The sequence below is a fragment of the Hemitrygon akajei genome, chromosome 9 (assembly GCF_048418815.1).
Source record: "Hemitrygon akajei chromosome 9, sHemAka1.3, whole genome shotgun sequence".
Lineage (NCBI taxonomy): Eukaryota > Metazoa > Chordata > Chondrichthyes > Myliobatiformes > Dasyatidae > Hemitrygon > Hemitrygon akajei.
In genome coordinates, this window is record NC_133132.1 from 88,816,295 (window position 1) to 88,841,880 (window position 25,586).

At 40.4% G+C, this 25,586-nt stretch overlaps 1 protein-coding gene across 1 annotated transcript in view; it reads right to left on the bottom strand.

Annotated features, from left to right (window-relative positions):
• The window catches only part of LOC140733322 (uncharacterized), a 340,527-nt gene extending 319,265 nt beyond the window's left edge, over window positions 1-21,262 (bottom strand). The window contains exons 1-3 of the mRNA XM_073056501.1: window positions 21,154-21,262; window positions 13,741-13,875; window positions 3,098-3,148 (exon numbers count right to left, since the gene is read on the bottom strand). Of these exons, the coding sequence (XP_072912602.1) occupies window positions 3,098-3,148; window positions 13,741-13,828 (139 nt within the window). The 5' untranslated portion in view covers window positions 13,829-13,875; window positions 21,154-21,262. The remainder of the gene's footprint in view (window positions 1-3,097; window positions 3,149-13,740; window positions 13,876-21,153) is intronic.
• Window positions 21,263-25,586: the final 4,324 nt, after the last annotated feature.

Consider the following 25,586-nt stretch of genomic DNA (forward strand, 5'->3'; position numbering starts at 1 on the left):
TCTGACTTTCTTCTTCCTCTCAAACTGCAGGGCAAATTCGACCATATTATGATCACTGTCTTCTAAGTATTCCTTTACCTTACACTCCCTTATCAAGTTTGGTTCAGTACACATTATCCAAGCCAAAATTTCTATTCTAATGGATTTAAGCACACTGCTCTAAAAAATGATCTCATATGCATTCTATAAATTCCCTCTCTTCGGATCCAGCACCAATCTGATTTTCCCAATCTACCTGCACATTGAAATCCTCCGTGACCATAGTAACATTGCCCTTATCACAAGCCTCTTCGATCTTCCACTGTAATTTATATCCCACATCCTGGCTGCTGTTTAGAGGCATGTGCGCTATATAAATTCCATCATGGCCTTTTCACATTTGTAGTTTCTTAACTCTACCCACAAGCATTCTATATCTTCTGATACGGTGTCACTTCTTCCTAAGGATTTTATTCTACTTTTTACCAACGAAGCATGCCAACCCTTCTCCCTACCTGTCTGTCCTTTTAATACAATGTGAATCCTTGCATGTTAAGCTCCCAACTATAATCTTCTCTCAGCCATGACATAGTGATACCCATAACACTATACCTGCCAATATCTAACTGCACTGCAAGATCATCTGCTTTATTCCGTATATCGTGTGCATTCAAATCCTGTATTCATCATCTTTTTTTATTTTGCCCCTATATTACACTTCAACTCATCACAGTGACTGCAATTATGCCCTATGATCTGCCTGTGCTTCCTGACAGTCTCATTACACAATGCATCGATTTGTGTATCAACTGTCCCATCCTCAGCTCTATCACTCTGGATCCCACCTCCTGCCAAATTCATTTAAACCCTTCCCAACAGTTCTAAAAATCTACCTGCAAGGATATTCCCCCTAACCCCCCTTCAACCTTGGATTCAGGTATAACTTGTCCTTTTTGTACAGGTCACATCTTTCCCAGAAAGAGATCATGTTGATACAGAAATCTGAAACCCTACCCCTGGTATGTGGGTTATTAGGTTAACTGCCACTGTAAATTGTCCTTAGTGGGTAAATAAGGAGTCAAATCTTAGGGGTAAGGGAAGAATTTGATGAAAGTGTGAGGAGAATAAAAAATGGAAACAATGTAGGATATTGTGATTCTGTTGGCACAGACTCCCAAGAAGAGCTCTGCTAGTAGAATTGTGCATAAAGATTGAGGAGTGAATGATGGCAGATTGAGGACAGATGATAGGAAACATGGAGTGTGGGAGATTTGCAAAGAAATTTAAAAGATCTGAGGGTGACAAGAATGAGGTTACAATCAGATCGGTCATGATCTTAATGAGTAACAGTGGAGACTCCTGCTCATAATTCATATGTTCATTTGAAAGGTGAGGGAAGAAGGGAGTAGAGGAAAATCTGGCAGCTGGGCATTGGTGAGGAGAATTGAGGTTGAGGATACAGAGTGTACATCTGAAAAATCTGTAACTAAACGTCCTGCCATATCCCCCATTCTACATATTGTTGCTAGACCAGCCTGGCTTCATTCAGAATGTAGATGATCCCAGTTGTTGAGATTGTGCTTAAAAATTACATGCGAAAGCCCATCACTCAACTATCAATCACTGGCAAAGAGATGCAAGATGTTGTTGAAAGTGCTCTCAAGTGACGCTCTCCCTCTCCCATATTTGTTCAATGATGATCATTCTGATTCAGGCTCTGCCTGAATCATTTGACTTTTGATCTCATCACATCCTTGGCCAAACTTGAAGTGCTGAATTCCAAAGGTGAAATGAGAATAACTGCCTTTGATATCATGGCACCATTTTGGCCAAGTGTAACATTCAAATTTCCCATTAAAACTGCAAACAATCTCCACCAATTCAAATGGATAGTTGCAGTTAGGAGGCATATATCAATCTTAGCCACACCCTTGCTGGGACAAGAATCTCTCAAGGTACTGTCAATTCTTTATTTCCATTGTGGTAATTTTAGCTAATGATTGCACAAATGTCAATTTTGTTTTATAATTATAAAGAAAGAAGCAATCCAGGTGCATATTCAGACATGGGCTACAACAAGAGATTCTAAATACTTCCCTTTGTCATTCATTGGGGAAGAAATCATCAAATCCCCCAACATCTGAAGAGGTGACCACTGACCCAAAACTCAATTGGATTAGCTGCAAGAGCAGGTGAGAGAGTAGATATCCTGAGTGGCAAGACACATATCCTGAGAGTCCAAAGTCTTTCCTTTATCTGTGAGACACAAGTCCGGACTGTTATGGAATATACTCCGTTTGCCTGGATCACTACAATTTCAACTACTCTCAGTAAACGTGACACCATCTAGAACAAAGCAGCTCACTTCATTCCATCACCATCCACCAACCCTAGCAATCATTTCCTCTACCATCTGAACACAGTGGCTGCAGTGCCAACCATTTGCCATTATTTGTCTGGACTGCTACCACTTCCCAAACCCAATAACTTCCACCACCCAGAACAAGGCAGCAAGCAAATGACAATAACGCCACCTCTTCTCTTAGTCACTGTCATCCAAACTTAGAAATGTATCATTGTATCTTCATTGTCACCGACTCTATATCCTGGAGTTTCCTATCCAACAATACTGTGGGAGAACTTGTTCCAGAATTACCATAATACTGTAGTTCAAGAAAGAGATTCACCAATATTTTTCAAGGACAATTAATATTGACTGTTAATTCTTGTTTTCTAGCAAAACCCCAACCTAATAAAGAGTAGTGTGGCTGGAAGGTAAAATTTGGCAGTAATTTTAACCCCAAAGGAAGGGGTTTCATTGCAACCAATGCAATACAGTTGTGCATTTGCTCAGATGTGGAGAAAATCTAATCTGGTATAAAACCAACACTTATAGATTCCTAATGGATATGTTAGGTTAACATCAGTCCCTTATTAGCCATGTGTACTTTATATTCTAGTGTTATATGTATTGCTTAATTTGAATTTCCAGATAATTTTCTTTTTGTGTAAAAAGAAACCCACAGAATTGTTAGGAGTAACAGAAATAGAGAAATAAGTGTTATTTTTCCTGAGGTGAAGCAGTTATTTGAAGGACTCTCAATAATTTAGTATTTACCTGAAAGGTCATGATGCAGTCCCTCTGTCTGAATGGTAGGGCATAAGTCATCTGTGAACAAAAGCATAGGAAGAAGTTGTATTAGACTGAAAGTTGTCAGTAACATAAACCTGAGACAAAGATTTGCATTCCTGGTCCTGTGTCTTAAAATAATCACATCATTAAAAAATTAAATAGAGGCTTAACAATAACCTCTAACCTAAATAAGCATAAAAATCAAGTTAAATAAAGAGTACAGTAAGAAGTGGATGTGGATCTGCCATGATTTAATTGAATGGAGAGAAGACCTGCCATTCAGTTATCTGCTTCTGTTACCACCTGTATAGCTGGCATACAGCGGCTCCTTACAGGTTCTGAAGTTCAACAGGCTTCCAGCAGCTAATTTCTCCAGTTTTTTGAAGACAATTTCTGCAGGTCAACCTCTTCACCTCTTCTTGGTAATACTTGAAAAGCTCTTTCTCTCTGCAGGAGTGTTGAAATAGTTATTTTGCGGGATTGTTTAAAATGAATTAACAACAAGGTCAGCACATTCCAGGGGCCATGAACTATAGCTTATAAAGTATCTTCTGCAATTTGGCAAATTTATATGCAACACTTATAGGGTGTCCACAGCATTTTATAGCCAACATTTTTGAAATTAGTTCTATTTCAGTGTGCCAGCTAAATGGATTATTCATCTGGTGACAAGAGGGTGAATGAGTAGAAGATGTTAATAAAAAGAGTGTGACAAATAACAGTGTTTCATTAATCAAATCTGCCCTGCTTCACTAACTTGGTCTCTTCAATCATTTCCCTTAATTCCTTGTCTCCAAAAATCATGTTGTCTTTTAAAGCTATGTAGTTCAGAGCTTTGCCCCAAATATACATTCCAGTATTCTATTACTTTGTTTGAAGATTTTTTATCCTATTACTAACTATTTCCTAACCCTTTCATTTGAGCCCTTAATGTGTAAATATTTCCGAGCAGTTTCTTCAAAAATGGACAGGCATATTATGATTTTTTCCATTTGTTTTTATTTCAGTTGTGCACATAGATTCATGCTGTGAATAGTCCAAGAGGAATCCAGTACTCAACATAATTAATTGCAACCCTACCTAGAAATGCATTTATTGAAGGGATTGTATTGCAAATATGTTGGAAATCCCTTGATTAACCATAACTATTGATTACTAACAAAAGGACTGTGGTACAAAGGTTTAAATGATCTTGATATAAATACAACACATTGACATGCTACAGACAAGGTGATACAGATTTTAATCACAATTCCTATGACACATTTAAAGTAGGCCAGTAATACCAATTCAACATATTCAGGAGATCCTGCATTTCAGAAGCCAGCTATCCATTTTGTATGGTCATGCTGGCTCTGTGGAACAATCCAGTCATTCCTATTTCCTATGTCACCCTTCAAATTTATTTCCTTCAAATGCTGATCCAGTTTCATTTTCCACCTCCACTGCCTTCATGGGGAGTAAGTACAAGATATCTGCCACAGGTTGCATGAAAAGCTTCCATATCTACTGCCCAGTTTGAAAATCTGTATTCTATAGTCCCTTCTATAGTAATGGGAACAGCTTTTCTTTTGTCTGTCTCATCTAAAATTGTCATAATTCTGTACACCACAATCATATTTTCTCTCAAATTTCTTAGCTCCAAGAAGAACAATTGCATCATCTCTAGTCCAATCTTGTAGTTAAATTCCTTCAACCCAAGATATTCTAATTATCCTACTCTACACCTGCCATAGGACTTTGATACCTTTTCTAAAGTGTAGTGACCAGACCCAGTGCTGTACTCCAACTCTAGCCAGAGCTTCTGCCAATGATTCAGCACAATTCCCCTATATTTGAAAAATAATATCATTTTAGCTGAAGCCCAAGATTCCATATCATTCGCTAACTACTCTACCACCTTCAAACGTCATGGTTTCCCATGTTCTCTCATCCTTGCATACTCTTTACATCTGTGCCTTTAAGTTTATTTTCTTCTCTCCAACTTTTTCTCTAAGCATATTACCTTACTGACCATTCTGCTGGTGGATCTATATCCTATCACAGCGGTTCAGTACATACATATGTTCACCACAACTTCAGGTCTGATATTGTTGGAAAATTTTGAAGTTTGTGTCAGGAAATGTAGGGGATGCTTTAGCCAAAAACAGAGCAGCATTGACAATTCGGCAGTGGACAATAACTTTAATAATAGACTGCAAAATAACAAGCCACAAGGGACATAAAACATGAGAGAACAGAGACTAAATACAACAGGCAACAAGGTAAACTTTAGGCAGAAGAAGTGAAATCTAGGAACAACTGGTTGAGGCCGGGTGTTTTGATGAGTGACTGTGAATGAGAACTAGGGTTAAATAGGCAGTGGGTGATCAGTTTGAAATGAGCAGCAAGTGACTCCTATTAACTGGGTGGAAACTGGAGGATGCCTGCATTTGCAGGCTTGACAGGACCTCCCCTCTCATGGCCAGTCCCCCATGGTTCGGGACAATCTGGATGGGTCCAGCGGAAATCCTTGTTGAGCGACAGATCCAGGATGTAACTGGGCGACACCCAGCCCCTCTCATCCAGGCCATACTGTTCTCAGTTGACCAAATACTGCACACCCCGTAAACAGCGATGAATCAATCAACTGACAAACTGTGTACACTGAACCATATTCCATCATCCTTGATTCCAGAGGTGCAGGCTCAGCTGGGTTGAGTGGTCCATGGACAACAAGCTTGAGACAGGATATGTGGAAGGTAAGTCCTGAGGGATGGTGACAGCTGGAGACAGTAAGTGAGTTAATGTGATGGGTGACCTTGAGGGGACCAATGAACTGGAGTGAGAATTGCAGGAGTTGTGCAGAGGGACAACTCTCAAGTGGAGGGCTAGCAACAGTCCCCAGGCTGGAGTAGACAGGCTGGGCACCAGGGATGGTTGTCAGTAGGTGCAGTTAGCAGCTAGAATGGTCCTTCATGCCCTCCTCAAGCATTCTGGTAGTGATGAATCAGGGCCCTGGTTGATGGGACCCTCTTCTGTGTGACAAATGATGGGGTTGGTAGCCATACAGCACTTCATAAGGTGACATATCTGCGGCAGAGGGTCTGGTACTCAAGGTCACAGATGATCGGGGAGAGGATCTAAGAGGATGGAATGATGGGCTGAGGTTCTGTCTCTGTTTCAGCTGGATCAAACTATCATGACAAGGTTTTCACCTTGTTTTCTTGGAACCCGGGTCAGTAGCAAATGGTGAAATTGAATTGTTTGAAGAAGTGGGCCCAGCAAACCTGATATGGATTGAGTTTATGGTATGGATATGAGATTCTGGTGGTCTGTCCAGATCAGGAAGGGCTTGGTACTTCACGTCAGTCAATGTCTCCATTCCTCCAAGGTCCATTTAATAGTGACTAACTCCCTGTCTCCAGTTCCATAAGAGCATTGTGTAGGGATGAATTTACATGAGAAGAAGGCACAAGGTCCATCCAGTCCTTGCTGGGAGAGGATAACCCTGATGTTCACATCAGATGAACCTACCTCCATCATAAAAATTCAAAGGAGTTTGGATGGCAGAGAATGGGGGTGGTGGTGAAGCATCTCTTGAACTCCTCAAAAGTGTGGTCTATGGCAGAAGACTAGGCTAACAGTGAGTTAAGTGATTTGTTGAGGAAGGTGAGAAGAGTGGCAATTTTGTGGTACTGCCTGATGAAATGGTGGTAGAAATTGGAAAAGCCCAGGAACTGCTATAGCTGTTTGAGGCAGCTTGGCTGGGGTCATTCAATGACGGCGTGCACTTTCTCCAGGTCCATGGTTATGCCTTGGAATGAAAGGAAGTAACTGAGGAAGGAAATGACATGAGTGTGGAACTGACATTTTTCTAACTTGCAGTATGATTGTTTTTTGAGAAGACGCCGAAGGACTGAACAGACATGACAGTTATTGACCTGGGGGTTCTTGGAGAAGATGAGGATGTTGTCGAAGTAGGTGAACACCTTTCTGGTGTAGCATGTCTCAGAAGATCTTGTTAATGAAGGCTTGGAAAATGGCTAGACTGTTGGATAGTCCAAAAGGCATCATCAAGTATTCGTAGTGACCAGTCGATGTTATGAATGCCAGCTTCCACTCATCCCCCAGTGGTTGTGGATCAGATTGTATGTGTGCCGTAGATCCAGCTTGGTGAAGATCTGGGCCCCATTAAGTGCTTTGAATCAAGGGGAGCGTGTTGTGGCTCTTAAGTGATTTTGTTGAGTCCATGGTAGTCAATGCCAGGACAAAGATCCCCATCTTGGAGGAGACAGAAATTACATGCCAAAAGGGCAATGTTACAAAAGTCATGGGGGACTTCAATATGCAGGTAGACTGGGAAAATCAGGTTTGTGCTGGAATACAGGAGGGGGAATTTCTAGAGTGCCTATGATATGGCTTTTTAGAACAGTTCATGGTTGAGCCCATTAAAGGATCAGCTATTCTGGATTGGATGTTATTCAGTGAACCAGAATAGATTACAGAGCTTAAGGTAAATGAACCGTTATGGGAAACTGATCATAATATGATCGAATTCACCCTGAAATTTGAGAAGTAGTAAAGTCAGATGTATCAGTACCACAGCAGAGTAAAGGGAATTACAGAGGCATGAGAGAGGAGTTGGCCAGAATTGATTGGAAAAGAATACTGGCAGGGATGACAACAGAGCAGCAATGGCTGGAAATTCTGGAAGCAATATATACATCCCAAAGAGGAAGAAGTATTCTAAAGGGAAGATGACACAATTCTGGCTAACAATAGAAATCAAAACCAACTTAAACACCAAAGAGAGGGCATATACAGAGCAAAGATTAGTGGGAAGTTAGAGGATTAGGAAGCTTTTAAAAAAAAAGGCAACTAAAAAGTCATTAAGAAGGTAAAGACGGAAATGCAAGTAAGCCAGCCAATAATATTAAAGAGGATACCAAAAGTTTCTTCAGATACATAAAGTGTAAAAGAGAGACAAGAGTGGATATTGGATCACTTGAAAACGATGCTGAAGAGGCAGTAATAGGGGACAACAAAATAGCAGATGAACTGAATAAGTATTTTGCATCAGTCTTCATTGTAGAAGATACCAGCAGTATGGTGAAAGTTCCAGGTGTCAAGTGGCATGAAGTGTGTGAAATTACCATAACTAGAGAGAAGGTTCTTGGGAAACTGAAAGGTCTGAAGGTAGCTAAGTCACCTGGACCAGATGGTGTACACCACAGAGTTCTGAAAGAGGTATCTGAAGAGACTGTGGAGGCATTAGTAATGATCTTTCAAGAATCAATAGATTCTGGCATAGTTCCATAAGACCGGAAATTTGCAAATGTCAGTCAACTCTTCAAGAAGGGATAGAGGCAGAAGAAAGGATCTATAGGTCACTTAGTCTGACCTCAGTGGTTGGGAAGATGTTAGAGTCAATTATTAAGGATGAGGTCTCAGGGTACTTGTAGGCACATGATAAAATAGGCCATAGTCAGTATGGTTTCCTCAAGGGAAAATCTTGCCTGACAAATCCGTTGGAATTCTTTGAAGAAGTAACAAGCAGGATAGATAAAGGAGAATCAGTTGATGTGGTGTATTTGGATTTTTAGGCCTTGACAAGGGGCCACAGTAGAGGCTGCTTAACAAGCTACAAGCCCATAGATTCTAGCATAGATAAAGGGAGACTTTTCTGGCTGGCTGCCAGCAAGTAGTGGTATTCCACAGGGCTCTGTGCTGAGACCAATTCTTTTCACATTTTATGTCAATGATTGACATAATGGAAATGATGGTTTTGTTGAAAAGTTTGCAGATGGTATGAAGATAGCTGCAGGGGCAGGTAGTTTTGAGGAAGTAGAGAGGCTACAGAAGGACAGACAGATTAGGAGAATGGGAAAAGAAATGGCAGATGGAATACAATGTTGGGAAGTGTATGGTCATGTACAAGATGAAATAAAAGGGTTGACTATTTTCTAAATGGAGGGAATTTCCAAAAACTGAGATGCACAGGGACTTAGTGCCAGTTTCCCTAAAGGTTAATTTGCAGGTTGAGTCTGTACTGAGGAAGGCAAATACAATGTTAGCGTTCATTTCAAGAGGACTAGAATCTAAAAGCAAGGATGTAATGTTGAAACTTTATAAAGCACTGGGAGGCCTCACTTGGAGTATTGTGAGCAGGTTTTGGCCCCTTATCTTAGAAAGGATGTGCTGAAACTGGAGAGGGTTCAAAGAAGGTTCACAAAAATGATTCTAGGATTGAATGGTTTGTTAAATGAGTAGTGTCTGATGGCTCCTGCATTCACTAGAATTCAGAAGAATGAGGGGTGACCTAACTGAAACCTATCAAATGGTGAAAGGCTTTGATAGAGTGAATGTGGAGAGAATGTTTCCTATGGTGAGAGAGTCTAAGACCAGAGGACACAGCCTCAGAATAAAGGGGCGTCCTTTTAGAATGGAGATGAGGAGGAATTTCTTTAGCCAGAGGGTGGTGGATCTGTGGAATTCTTTGCCACAGGCAGCTTTGGAGGCCAAGTCTTTATGTATTTTCAAGGTGGAGGTTGATAGATTCTTGATTGGTCAGGACATGAAGGATACGGGAAGAAGTTAGGAGGTTGAGGCAGGGAGGAAAAGTGGATCAGCCATGATGAAATGGTTGAACAGACTTGATGAGCCAAATGGCCGAATCTGCTGCTATATCTTATTGTCTTACTGTCTTATCTTTCTTTTTGACAAAGAATCCTTTACGAGCTGGGAACTAAGATGGGTGAATGAAGCCATACTGTCGCGTTTCAGCAATGTGGTCATTCATGACTTGGGTCTCAGGGAGAGAGAGAGGGAGGGGGGAGGGGGAGGGGGAACAGATGGCCTTGGAGAGGGGTAGTGTCTGAGAGGAGGTCAATTGCACAGTCGTATGGTCTGTGAGGCAGCTGGCTGTTGGTTTTCCTTTTACCTAAGTCAAGATTCAAGATTGTTTAATGTCATTTCCAGTACAGAAGTGTAAAAGAAAACAATATAATTGTTATTCTGGACCTAAAGCAGTGTAAAAAAAACAGAAACATGAAGAACACAATAATAAAAAAGAACAATATAAATACATTAGATAGTTTATAACCATGGATTGATTGTATGCCCATAAGATGACACTGGGCTGTACATACAATAACTGACAGGAAATGATAAAATAGTGGTGGTGCGGCATGTGGAGGGGTGGGTTAATAGGTGGATGGGTAATCAGCATTACTGCTTGGGTGAATCTATAGGAAGAAGTACAGTTGATGTTTCGGGCTGAGACCCTTCGTCAGGGTCTCGACCTGAAACGTCAACTGCACTTCTTCCTATAGATGCTGCCTGGCCTGCTGTGTTCCACCAGCATTTTGTGTGTGTTGCTTGAATTTCCAGCGTCTGCAGATTTCCGCGTGTTTGCTTGGGTGAATAACTGTTTTTGAGTCTAGTGGTTCTAGCATGCATGCTGCATATACTCCCCCCTGATGGGAGTGGGATAAACAGTACATGAGAAACGTCCAACGGATCCTTCATGATGTTACTGACCCTTTACCAGCACTTCACCGTATATATGTCCTTGATGGTGCATAGGTTGGTGCTGGTGATACATTGGGCAGTTTTTACTACCCATTGTAGAGCCTTCCAGTGCCACAATGCAGTTTCCATGCCATGTAGTGATGCATGCCTCCTCAGAAAGGAGAGGCATTGGTGAACTTGCTTGATTGTGTAGGATGCATTCTGCGACCAGGAGAGTGTGTGGGATGTGCACTTCCAGGAGCTTGAAACTGTTAGCAGTTTCCACTGCTGTGCTACTGATGTAAAGAGGGCTGTGAGTATTACAAGTTCTCCTGAAGTCAATAACCATCTTCCTTGTCTTGTTGACAATGAGGAAGAGGTTATTTGCCTGGCACCAGGCCTCGAGCTCTTCCACTTCTTGGCGATAGGCCATGAAACATTTTGTTTACTTATTTATTTAGTGATGTAGCGCAGAGTAGGCTCTTCCAGCCAAGCCACCCCAGCAACCCGACAACCTTGATTTAACCCTTACAGAGGACGTCGGGATTGAACTCCGAAGCCCCGAGCTGTAACAGCATTGCACTAACCACTATAGTACTGTAGCCCTAAGTCCATGTATCTCTCGATTACTCTTCTGAACACCTGTTGTAGGTTAGTTGGCTGCTGTAAATTATTCCTTAATAAAGGTAGGTAGTAAAAGAATTCTGGATATTAGGAAGCCTGAAGCTGAGCTTGCTTGTAAGATATAGTCCACATTTTCCACCAGCATTTTTCATCTGACTAAACTTGTGCATAGAAGGCCCCCTCTCAAAATTATTGGTCAAAAATTGTGAATGAAAGTCTCCGATTAACCCATCCCTATAGGAGAAAGCCTGACCACTCGTTGAAGTGCCCTCTGGTGCTCACCTATCCAACCCACCCTCATGGCTATAATCTGATATTTCCTTTGTGGAAACTCCTGGGCAGAAAGCCACATGCAAATGAATAGCAGCTACACAAGCTGTGTCAAACAATGAAGTGTTTTATTTAAGGACAATATTCACTTTCACTTGAAACATAAAATTGGTTCTCATTATATTAGCATTTTCCAGAAGCACAAATTATTACTTGTTCACAAGATTTATTTGTCAGTGTGTGTGTCAATGAAACAACTGCATCTTGTGCATAGACTAAGTCGTCAGTCTACATAAATAACCGTTTGATGAATATTCACTGTCCATTCCATTTATGTTTTTCAAGCTTGGACTATCACTGTATGCATTCATACATAGGAGAGTCATCACTTCTGTTAGAGTGAATCCTTTTCAGCTAAACTGAACGGAGAAAGCTATTTGGGCCATCTGATTACAGTGCTGATTCATAGTCAAATCCCAATCAAGAGACCTGTGATCTCAGATTGCAAGTATGGACTAGCTTCAAAATACACTGAACTCAGGCCATGCATGATAAGTTGAAAGTTGGAAACATACCTTGTTGTGGCTACCCTATACAAGGAACTCTACACATTACATTTATGGAGCCTGATTCAGAGCAACTCATCTAATAAAACTCTTCACGAAGATGTCTTCCATCATGAAGGACCATCAACATCCAGGACATGCCCTGTTCTCATTACATCTATCAAGGAGGTGGTATAGGAGCCTGAAGGTGCACAGTCAACATTTCAGGAACAGCTTCTTCCCCTACACCACAGACTTCTGAAGGGTCCATGAACCCATGAACTCTACTTCACTATCTTTGCTCTCTTTTTTGCACTATGTATACAGTATTGCATTGCTGCAAAACAACAAATTTCACGACATAATAATCATGCTTCTGATTTCACTCTTTCCTAATTTTTGACACTTATTATCTCAATTTTTATATCCTTTCATCTGGTTTTCTTAATCTTTTAACGCGTCTTCCTCTCATATTTTCACTCATCATGCAAGTGTTTTTTTTATTCTGCCCTCTCTTCCATTTATCTTCTGTTCTCTCTATACATCCTACATGAGAATTCTTATAAAGGTATGATTAAATTTTATACTGTGCTAGAGTCAGGGGCTGAAATCAATTTGTGTCAGAGTTTCTGCACTAAATGGAGTAACAACATTGAGAATAGGAACAGAAGTAGACCGATCAGTCCTTTGAACCTGCTGCACTATTCAATATGATCATGACATAACATCCAAATTCTGTCCCCTGTTCCAACGTTCTTTCTATGTCACCTGACCTCAAGCCATGAAAATATTACTTAACTCCTTCTGAAATATATTAAATGGCTTGGCTTCTTTTAAATGTTGAAAAGGAACCTGCATCCATCACTTCTGCTGGTGGCTCATTCCACACTTTCACCACCCTCTGAGTGAAGTCCTCCTCATGTTCCCCTTCAACACTTCAGCTTTCACCCTTAACCCATGACCTCTAGTTCTAATCTCACCCAACTTCAGTGGGAAAAAAATCTGTTTGCATTTACCCTATTTATACATTCATAATTTTGTACACCTTAATCAAATCTCTCCTCTTTCTCCTATGATCTAGGGAATAAAGTCCTAACCTATTCAACCTTTCCCTATAACTCAGGCCCTCAAGTTCTAGCAACATCCTTATAATTTTTCTCTGCACCCTTTCAATCTTATTGATTTCTTTCCTGTAGATAGGTGACCAAAACTGCACCTACATATCATGATCAAATCGTTCCAAACTGCACCTACATATCACCATTAATGTGTTCCCTAAATATTCTCTCCTGCCTGCTCCAAATCATATTTACTGTCTTACATCTTTGTGACTGACACCTTCTCAGAATGATAAAGAGTCATCTGATGAACTAGAGCTAACATCTCATGCTTAAATTCAGTCACCACAAGTAATCTTAACACTGATGTAAAGCTAAAATCCACTGTACATCATTTGGGAAACAGCTTTGATTCTTAGCAGCTTCAAGAATTCTATACCTAGCTTCAATCTTGAATTAATTAACAGCAAGAATTTATCTTTATTTCTTCCTGAGTAAATAATTTTTGAAAACTGCGATGATTTTTGCACTGTGAGTTGAGGAGAAGTAACAGGATTGCATAATAATTACTAGGAACATACATCAGATAAAAAGGACATACACATTCCAATTGTGGGGATAGCAAGTCTGTTGGTCATACCTGCTTGATTGTGAGCAAGGTTCCCTTTGATTAAATGAATCACAACTGTCATCCAAAGGTAGATAATCCAAGTTGTTGTATGGTTCATTGCTTCTTCAATTCATGTGAGCAAATGTCAAGGTATCTGCAGAGAAACTGAGAAATCAGCAAAGTTTTGAGTAAATAGAACAAGATTCACTCACATACATATGTATATTCATACAATCATACATGCATACTTGTGTACATACACACAGGAAAAACTCAGCAATAAAAAGCACAACTACTTGTAAGTTCCATACAAGTTTTCAGTCTGACAAATTTGTTCACGTGCACAGCCATATAAACAGAACATGTGCACACCCACTGCATAAACAAACCTGAATATACATATACACACAATATAAACATATAACATCAAATCTAAAAGAATTGGCAAAGTGTGTGCCTTTTAAAATGCAGCTATACTGTCTTTGTTCATCCCTTCATCTTTATCTCACTTTATCTCACGTTGCTTCTCTGTGATGATACGTACACTCAGTGGCCACTTTATTAGGTTCACCTGTTAAGTAACCATGCATTTCAAAAGTGATGTGCAGAGGAGCATCACTGAATGCACTTGCCAAACTTTGAAGTGAACGGGCTCAGTGACCACCTGATCAGGTACCTCCTGTACCCGGTAAAGTGGCCACTGAGTGTATACGGTAACTTGTTATGCAGTATAAAATGGGACTTACAAGGAATACAGGAACTCTGAAGGTCTTGGTCACCTTTCAAGCAGGTCAATGTTTTCTTCATACATTTTGAAATATTACCGAGCTATCAGAACCTAAGGTCTTGGGCCTGAAACAGTAACACCTTTTCTCTTTCTACAGATGCTGCCTGACCTGTTGAGAGTTTCCAGTAATTTTTGTTTTTATTTCAGAATTTATATGGAACTCAATAAGATCTACACTGGTCTCCAACTATTTAAATGTATGTAACCCTCTGAGCCTTCAGTTTTTGTTCAATGTGAAAATCACTAAATTCACCACTAGTGCCAAGCAGTTAACAAATTGCTGTTTAACTTGGCCAGTGCCTGCTGCATATTTTATTCAGTGGTTTACTGGCTTCTTAGCATAATTGCAATGCTGTGAATAACAAACACCAAGCACAGTCTCTCACTTTTTGGACAGTAGGTCAGTAACCTGCAGAATGAAATATCCCTTGCCACAAGTTGGTCATATTTAGAAGTGTCTGTGGTGCAGCATTACCAATTTATCAGAGACTAACTACAAAAGAAAACACAGACTTGTGAGTAATGTTTCTTATAGGGACGCCTTCTAGGCTTCCCAACTGACAAAGATTCGTGGGCTCACTGACCACAATCTTTCACCCTCCACCTTTCATTTAAACTGGCTGTGGGTGACCCAAATAATCCCACCACATAAAGGAAATACATTGAGAGATCCAGATACAGCGGGTCAGACACCAGTTAGTATAAAAAAAGAGTCAGACTTCTGTGTCAAATGCCTGCCTGTCCGTTCCATCCGAAACTGGGTTTAAATGTATGTAGGGCTTTGAAATAGATTGCAATGGACCACGGAGTTTCTATTTTTCTGTAATAAAAAGGTTATCTTGAGTCAGTGTACTAAAATGTTGAATTAAATCATCATAAATGTCATTCTATGGTAAAAACTGTATAAATAGCAATATTTAAAATTATAAATATTCATTGATTTCTCACTGTTTAACAGAGGGCAGATATAGAAAATTTAATCATAGCTTTGGACAAAAAAACTAGACAGATCTATGACGTTTATTAGCCCTCTGAACTCAACAGAAGCTTTTCTATATTACAAATAGGAATATTTTCAAGAGTTCCACCTCTCCATTGCTCCCAAACTAGTCTCTAAATCTTGTTGACTTTTGGAATGCAATTTTTGGAGTCACAATTATATAAACTGAGTGTTGATTGCTAAAAAAAAAATTCTTCTGGCTTTAGACTAAATTACTGAAGGAATATTACAACTCCTTTAAAGACAACTAAGCTACTTTATGCAGATCAGTGGGTTTGCATTTATAGTCTAATAAAGTTTACAGCAACAAGAGGCAGGTGGGAATATTTTTAAATCATACAGATTGTAAATTATGTGTCTGTTCAATCATTCAGGGGTAATGGTGAAAATATACTATGCACATTGTTTTAACAAAACCTAACAGAGACATCAGGTCAATGTACATATTTTTAAAAATAACCATCTAGGATTTCAGCAAGGCTTTTGATAAGGTACCCCATGCAAGGCTTATTGAGAAAGTAAGGAGGCATGGCATCCAAGGGGACATTGCTTTGTAGATCCAGAACTGGCGTGCCCACAGAAGGCAAAGAGTGGTTGTAGATGGGTCTTATTCTGCATGGAGGTCGGTTACCAGTGGTGTGCCTCAGAGATCTGTTCTGGGACCCCTACTCTTCGTGGTTTTTAAAAATGACCTGGATGAGGAAGTGGAGGGATGGGTTAGTAAATTTGCTGATAACACAAAGGTTAGGGGTGTTGTTGATAGTATGAAGAGTGGATAGTGGATACTGTCAGAGGTTACAGCAGGACATTGATAGGATGCGAAACTGGGCTGAGAAGTGGTAGATGGAGTTCAACCCAGATAAGCGTGTGGTTCATTATAGTAGGTCAAATATGATGGCAGAATACAGTATTAATGGTAAGACTCTTCTTGGCAGTGTGGAGGATCAGAGGGATCTTAGGGTCTGAGTCCATAGGACACTCAAAGCTGCTGCACAGGTTGACTTTGTGGTTAAGAAGGCACAGTGCATTGGCCTTCATCAATCGTGGCATTGAGTTTAGGAGCCAAGAGGTAATGTTACAGCTATATAGGACCCCGGTCAGACCCCACTTGGAGTACTGTGCTCAGTTCTGGTTGCCTCACTACAGGAAGGATGTGGAAAGCATAGAAAGGGTGCAGAGGAGATTTACAAGGATGTTTCCTGGATTGGGGAACATGCCTTATGAGAACAAGCTGAGTGAACTTGGTCTTTTCTTCTTGGAGCGATGGAGGATAAGAGGTGACCTGATAGAGGTGTATAAGATGATGAGAGACATTGATCGTGTGGATAGTCAGAGACTTTTTCTCAGGGCTAAAATGGCTATCACGAGAGGTCACAGTTTTAAGGTGCTTGGAAGTAGGTACAGAGGAGATGTCAGGAGTAGATTTTTTATGCAAAGAGTGGTGAGTGCGTGGAATGGGCCGTTGGCAACAGTGGTGGAGGCAGATACAATAGAGTCTTTTAAGAGACTCCTGGATAGGTACATGGAGCTTAGAAAAAAGGGGGCTATGGGTATTTCTAAGGTAAGAACATGTTTGGCACAACTTCGTGGGCCCAATGGCCTGTATTGTGTTGTAGGTTTTCTACGTTTTCTATATTTAGCAGCAGGGTGTGGGGTTTACGGGGGTTAATTTCCTAGTATACTTTATCTTGATTTTCTGTGACACAAAGCTGCAACACAAGTTGAAAAAATAATCTTGTGCTGATTTATTTGCTTCCTTTCGCACATTTTCCAATGGAGTGAGCTTCATTCCATATCTCAAAATTTTGGCAGTGATTTGTGACTTCAGAAAGGGTGAATTTCTGTAACCTAAATAGCCATAATGTGGGTGGGGGGAGTTACTTGTAATGCAAAATCATGAAGCAGGTGTTCCCTAGCTCTCTGCTTTTCCCATCTTCATTGCATCCTCCTTCCTGCTCTGAAATTAAAGATACTTATAGAATGCTGAGTCTACACAGTTTATAGTTACAGTATTTACAGTCTGTTTAGGACAGCAAATGTAGCTACACTTACACTCTAATGGTCTGTTTCATGCTGGAAAACTTTAATTATCAAATAAATATTGTTTTGGAAGACAGGAGATTTTATAGAATTGGCTCAAGTTAGATTGATCACAGTGAGATATAGTGGAGCAAGTATGATCAGGAAGGAAGAACTAGCATCGAACACTGAGCCTAGAGGGATTGCTGCCACTTACAAAAGCTAAACCCATTCCCAGGGACGTGATCAAACCCATCAGCTTGTCAGAACTGAAGCAAGAGCAGCTGGAGTAGTGTTTGCTAATCTGTGTGCTGACCCCACCCTTGACTCTGGACCTAAAACCTAAATCATTTGTAACCTCCCGAACAATGATTCAAAAGACATACACTTATATAGTATTTTTCCCACATCCCAATTTGTTTGAAGTTTTTCTGAAATGCAATCACAACTGTAATGTTGGTGGTGTGGTAGCTAACTTGCACATAGCATGCTCTCACAGACATCAGTAAATAAGTGATTAGATCATTCTTTCAGTAACTGATGAATATCTGCTCTTGCACTTGGGGTAAATCTGGGGCTCTTAATAGTCCACGTGGTCAGTGATACCAATTTGAGAATGCATATAGATTACAGAACAGTACAGCACAGGAACAGGCCATTTGGCCCACAATGTTGTGCCAAACCAGCTAAAAAGCAAATCAAACACACCCAAACACTAGCCCCTCCTACCAACATCATGTCCATATCCCTGCAGCTTCCTTACTTCCATATACCTATCCAAACATCTCTTAAAAGCCCCTTATGTATTTGCCTCTGCCAGCATACCAGGCAGTGCATTGTAGGCATCCTTGGCATCATCTACTCTCTGAGTAAAAAGTTTACCCCTCAGATCCTCCTTGAACCTAAACCCTCTCATTTCCAATGCATGCCTTCTCGTATTAGACATTTCAACCCTGGGAAATGGATACACTCTGTCCATCATATCTATGCCTCCCATAATCTTGTAAACCTCTATCAGATCTCCCCTCATCCTCTGGCACTCTAGAAGAGAAAAATAAGTTTATCTCGCCTCTCCTGATAGCACATGCCCTTTAAACCAGGCAGCATCCTGGAAAACCTCTTCTGCACCTTCTACAAAGGCTCAACATCCTTCCTATGGTGAGGTGACCAGAACTGTATGCAATACTCAACATGTGATCTAGCCAGTTCTATAAAGTTGCAACATAACCTCCTGACTTTTGAACTCATTACCTCGACAAATAAAAGCAAGCATTCCATAAGCCTTCTTAACCAGCTTATTGACCTGTGTAGCCAGTTTCAAGGAGCTATGAACTTGGATCCCAAGATCTCTCTGCTTAGCAACACTGTTGAGGATCTTGGCCTTAGCAGTGTACTGCCTCCTTGCATTTGCCCTGCTGAGGTGTAACACCTCACAATTATCTGGGTTAAACTCCATCTGCCATTTCTCAGCCCATATCTGCATCTGATCTATATTGTGCTGTATTCTTTGCCAGTCATCTATACTATCCACAACATTAATCTTGGTATCATCCACAAATTTACTAACCCACACATCTACATTTTTATCGAGGCCATTTATATACATTACAAACAACAGAAGTCCCAGCACAGATCCCCGCAGAACTCCACTAATTACAGACCTTCAGCTCAAATTAGTCTCTTCAGCCACTACCCTCTGTCTTCTATATTCAGGCTAATTCTGAAGCCAAACAGCCAATTTGCCACAGACCCCGTGCATCTTAATTTTCTGGATTAACCTCCCATGAGGGACTTTGTCAAACTGATTACTAAAATGCATGTATACAACAAAGCAGGAGGACCTCAGTTTAATGTTTCATCCAAAAGACAGTTGCAGTCTCTCTTACGTAGAAATGTTATAAGTTTCACTCATGAAAGGCCTTATTCCAAAGTTCAGAATGTTTCCTTAACTGTGAGTTCTCAACCAGCAATTTATCAGCTTGTTGCTTCCATTAACATCCTAATCACTCCTTAATCTTCCAAACTGCTTGGAGTTCCTATAATCTTTCTTTATAATATCAACATTGATACCTACCCTGCCATACCAGTACATGCTGATCTCCAGAAAACCATTCCCCAAGAAAATATCTTGATACCAACATGCTTGCGCACCATGTCATGCTTGTACACCCCACATGCTGGCAACTTATTTTTTTTTATCAAAAGACCCTAGCATACCAAATTAAGTTGCTGTATCTGTGCGGAGTGAATTAACAATATTTACTGCTGTGCTACAATGCCATGGTGTACCTGTATACCCTTAGCATAACAGGCGACCAACATAATCCAGTTAGTTTATGGTACACCCGATGTTCTACTATAATCAAGAGTTCAAGTATATCTTGGTGTGTCACTATTTCCAACTCCATCAGTAAGCTTTTGCCATAGTATAACAGAGCCAACAACAGACGGAAATTGGACAGGTTGACTCAGGTTGGGAGAACGAAATTGGGTGGGAATTATTTGCTTCCGGACTGCAACGTTCAGTCAATCTATGCATCAACAAACCCCGTACAACTCGATCGCCCCATCCCGGCGAATGCTCCAGCCTCCATTCATCTCCACATTTCAACATCGCAATCTGTTCGCGGGGAATCTTGCTTACCTTCTCGCCTAGAGATACACACCGCTTTAACTTTCTCTGATCCTTTTCACAATTCCCTTAAATTATTGCTCGCTTTCTCAATACCCCTGAAGTGGAGGCAAATAAGCACCCTTCGCTCAGTCATGTCCCTCCCTGCCCCCTCCCCATTAATCGTTCTCACCAGGATCGTCTTCAGTGTATTTTTGTTCTCGCTGTTACTTTTTTAACTTCCTTTTCCATTCTTTCACTTTATCGAGTTTCGTAGTTCTTCCCTTTCTCGCATCTCTCTCCTGACTCAGCGTCCGGCTCGCTTTCAGGGCAGCCTGCTGGCGGATTTCTCAATGAAACTTTTATAACCGAAGGAACGAAAGCTAAGCTTCTGGATACTAACGTCCATAAGGTGTGAATGGGCGCGTTCCTTCACCCGATACCATACTGACAGCCACAGATGCGCTACGAGGAAAAAGCAGGGTAAGATCTGCCAAAGTTTGCCGTCAAGTACTCGCCTGATATACAACTCCGCAACTTAAAAACATTCTTCCAGCCCAGACCCGCTGTTACGCCGTTGCATCTAGTCCGAAGCCATTCGTAACTATCTAAACACATCCAGAAATGACGATGCAGGAGATGCAGAATTTCCCGTAGTTACAAATAATTTGCAAATAATAATTTTTAAAATAATGCAAATAATACCTGGTGCATAAGCCAAGCAAAGATAAACAAAATTGCAATGACAAAGGAAATTCTAACTGCGTGAGAGAATCAGCAGCGGAGTATGGAGTGTTATAAATAAAGTCGGATATAGATATGTGGGATAGCTTCAGTAAAATATAACTGCCAGCTCGTGGAAGTGTTTAATTACAGAACTTGTCTTCAGAAACGTGTTCCATAAGCTACAAAGCATTCTAGTTAGTAAAGCGACAGTTCACATTTTAAAATCTGCCATCTAAATATATAAAGTACAACTTCGTGACGAGACTTCAGCATACATTATGTATCAAACAGAGGCTTTACCTTATGGAAGAATTGTTCAGTCTGTGAAAAGCACACCAGATGAACAGTGGGATCGCCGAAGTCGCTGCTCTAGTGTTTAACCGCAATATCTGGGGCCGAGAGCAGCAATTGCCATTGACTGTGACTTGTCCCAAGACGTGTCCTTATTAGTCGAACCGACCAGGCGGTGCCTGCAGACCCTCCCACTCACAACAGCAGCCACCGGACAGGTCGGTCTCAATTAACAACCTCTTCCACTCAGGATGTACGGAGGGAAAGCGGTTGAAGCAAGCACGCAGACATTTTCAGGGCTCAAACGGCGGGGTCGGAGTGGCACAGAGGAAAGAAACTTCAGAACTTGAAAGGACATCTATGACTCTCGAAGACTGCACGTGAAATTATTAAGTACAGATTAATGCACTAATATAAACCTCATCAGCACCATCACAAATGTCATCCTTTGGTATAGCACCTACCAACAAAAGCGCAGGTTTCACCCATCAATAGCAGCCATGTCACACATTGTTATAAAGCCCATCTGCTACGGCGTAAGTATCACGCACAAATAGTCCATCTACCACCTACTTGGCCATCTCCACACTTGAGGAACTTCACTTCTTGCAATTGATGTGAAAGATTTGGTGGTGTTCATGCTCAGGTGGAGCTGCATTGTCAGTGCACACAATTCATTTAAACTTAACTGCACCATAGCAAAATATTGAGAAAGGAAAATATATGTTGCCATTTATTGTAAGAAGATTTGGTTACAAAAAAAAACAATGATGTCCCACAGCAGTTTAAGAGGGCCCTGGGAGAATGCACCTAGTTTTGTTAAAATACCTGTTTCACACATCAGGAAGGATATACTAGGGGTGGGAAAGCAGCAAAGTTCACCAGACTGATTTGTAAAATGGGGAGATTTCATCCTATGAATAGAGATCAAGAAGAATGGGATTTTACTCTCCTGAATTTACAAATTAAATGACAATGTCATTGAAAATTACCAAGATTTTTATTGGACTTGAAGGCTATCACCTAAATCAACCGACAGAGGCGACAACAAGGATTTGCTTCCAGATAACCTCAATGTCTTCTACGGTTGCTTTGACCATTAAAATATGGAGGAACCATCACAAACTCCCACAGTCCCCAATAATCCTGTGATTTCAGTCTCCAAGGCTGACATGCGAGCAGCCTTCTAGAGGGTGAACACGCAAGATGCATCCAGCCCAGACAGGGTACCTGGCCAAGTACTAAAACCTGGTTGGAGTGTCCATTGAGAACCTTCAGCAGTCTGAGGTACCCACCTCGTTCAAGCAAGCTTCAATTATACCAGTGCCTCAGAAGAACATGGTAACCTGCCTCAATGACTATTTTTCATTAGTAATTACATCCACAGTGATGAAGTATTTTGAGAGATTGATGATGAAACATATCAACTCCTGGATCCACTCCAATTTGCCTACCAGCTCAACAAGCCCACAGCAGATGCCATCTCACTGGCTCTTCATTCAACTCTGGAACATCTGGAGACCAAAAATGCATACATCAGGATGCTCTTTATCAACTGCAGCTCAGCATTCAATACCATCATCTTTCAAAATTAACCAATAAACTTTAAGACAGTGTGCATTTGGATCCTGGATTTTCTCACTTGCAGACCTCAGTCTGTTTGGATTGGCAACAAAATCTCCTCCACGGTCTAAATTAGAAGTGCACCACAAGGCCATATGCTTAGCCCCTTATTCTTCTTGTGTTATACTGATGACTGTGAGGCTAAGCACAGCTTCAGTGCTGTATCTGAGTTTGCTGACAACACCACTGTCATAGACCAAATCAAAGGTGGTGATGCATCAGCATATAGGAGGGAGATGGAAAATCTGGTTGAGTGGCACCATAACAACAACCTCTTACTATATGTCAGTACGACCAAGGAGCTGATTATTTATTTCAACAGAGGTACATGAACCATTCCTCATTAGAAGATCAGAAGTGGAGAGTGTCAGCAACTTTAAATTCCTCAGTGTTATTACCTGCACATTAAGTGCAATTACCAAGAAAGCATGACAGCACCTCTGCTTCCCAGGAGTTTGCAAAATTCGGCATGACATCTAAAACTGGCTGCATCACAGCCTGGTATGGAACAGAAAACCTTACAAGCAGTAGTGGATACGATCTAGTCCATCATGAGTAAAGCCCTCCTCACCAATGAGATCTCATACATGAAGCAGTTTCAGGAAAGCATCATCCATCATCAGGGACCCCACCATCCAGGACATGCTCTCTTTGTGCTGCTGCTATCAGGAAGAAAGTACAGGAGCTTTGGGACTCACTCCATCAGGTTCAGGAATAGTTATTACCCTTTCAACCATCAGGCTCTTGAACCAAAGGGATAACTTCACTCAGCTTCACTTGCCCAGTCATTAAAACATTCCCACAACCTATGGACTCACTACCAAGGACTTATTATCTCATGTTATTGATATTTATTGCTTATTTATTTATTATTATTTCTTGCTCTTTGTATTTGAATAGTTTGCTGTCTTTTACTCACTGTTGAACATCCTAGTTGGTGAGGTCTTTCATTGATTCCACTATGATTATTATTCTATTATGGGTTTACTGAATAAGCCTGCAAGAAAATGAATTTCAGGGTAGTATATGATGACATATATGTACTTTGATAATAACATTCATTTGAACTTTGATCTGGCAGGGTAGATGCAGGAAAGGTGGGGCATCTAGAGCTAGGACTCACAAGAATTTTCTTCACCTAAAGGGTAACAAACCTTTGGAGATTTCTGCACAAACAAATGTGAAAGTTCAGTCACAGAGAGTTTTCAAGACAGTGATCAATAGATTTTGCACTATTAAAGGAATGAAGGAGATGTGGAGTTTGTATAGTAAAATTATGCTGGGTAAATATATATGCCATGATCTTATCGAAGGTAAGACCAGGCATGAAGGGTATTAATTTTATTAGTTAGAGGTTGTCACACAAAATGTTTCATAGAGTTTTGGTAGAGGATTAGTTAGAAGGTAGAAAGTAGGGTAGAAATAAGCTGCCTTTTGAAGTTGATGGGCTATTACCAATTGGGTGTCATGAGATCAGTACCTAGTCTCAGCCACTTACAGAAAATGTAGGAAACACAGTAAGTGAATCAGTATCTATTGAGAAAGGATGTAACTGCGCAGGTCCACAATCGTTTGTCAGAATTGGAAAAGAGGGCCAACAGGTTGTACTAAATTGCAGAGAGAGTGGATTGGGATGGATAAGACAAATTAATTATCTCTAAGAAGAGTGTGGTCAAGGTTATATTAGGCACATATTTTGGAGTTTATCTTGATAATAGACTAAAGGAGGCAGTTACAGAAAGTGAAAATAAACAAAAACTATTAAATAGGGCAGTTAGAGACACAACTGAAAAAATGCAAAAGTTTGAAATGCAAGCTGTGCTAATGGAGAGAGAAAAGCAGAGGCAATGTCACAGACAGATGACCTACAGCAAAAGTGGCCAGTTCTGAATCAGACTGAAAAAGTGAGTTGTTTATATTGACTATAGAAGGCTGCTATGTGCCCAGTTGGACAATGAGGTGCTATTCCTAAAGTTTATGTTGGTCACCATTAAATTTTTCCCATCCCTCTATGAAACCAATACTTGCTTTAGCTGTACTCTTTTTACAGAGAAGTTCATAGTCTTTCAGAAGGGATCCACTAGAAGTGAACAACTTGGACTCTTAAGACAAATACACCTTTGTAGTTGAGTGTTGTAGTAGAAATCAAGAAGATACAGCAAACTGAATTCATTAATGACTGAATGTAAATAGTTAACATGAATTTACATATATGAATATTTGATAGTGTGCATGGATTTATTTTCTTTTTAAAGGAAATCTAGTTTAAATGTGAGAGCACCTTTAAGGGCTGAATGTGACATGTGGGATGCCCTTAATATGTTTTTCTTCTCACTCAAGCTGTTAAGTTGCGTGTTAATACCATTTGTGAAGAATGTTCTATTTATAGCTCTATCTTTGTCTAATTGTCTATGTTTGCAGCATCTCAAAGAAATCTGTCCCATGGTGATTACTTTTCCTTAGAGTTTTCTTTAGTATAAAATTTCAGATTAAACCTTTCTCACTGCACAACAAACACCGTTTTTCTATATTTGCACCGACTGTAATTGTCACTAGCAAGGGCATTATTTGTATCCCTCCTAAATGCCTCCTGAATATAGGATTGTAGTTAAGAGTCAACCACATTGAGCTATCTAGTCACATGTAGGTCAGATGGATAAGGAAAGCAGATTTTTTTTCTTTAGAATATTAGTGAACCAATGAGCTTTTCTGACACTCCAGTAATTTACTGCTTATCATCACCAATACCATCTTTTTATTCCAAATATATTTAATTACCTGAATTTACATTCTTTTACTGCAATGATGGATCTAACCTG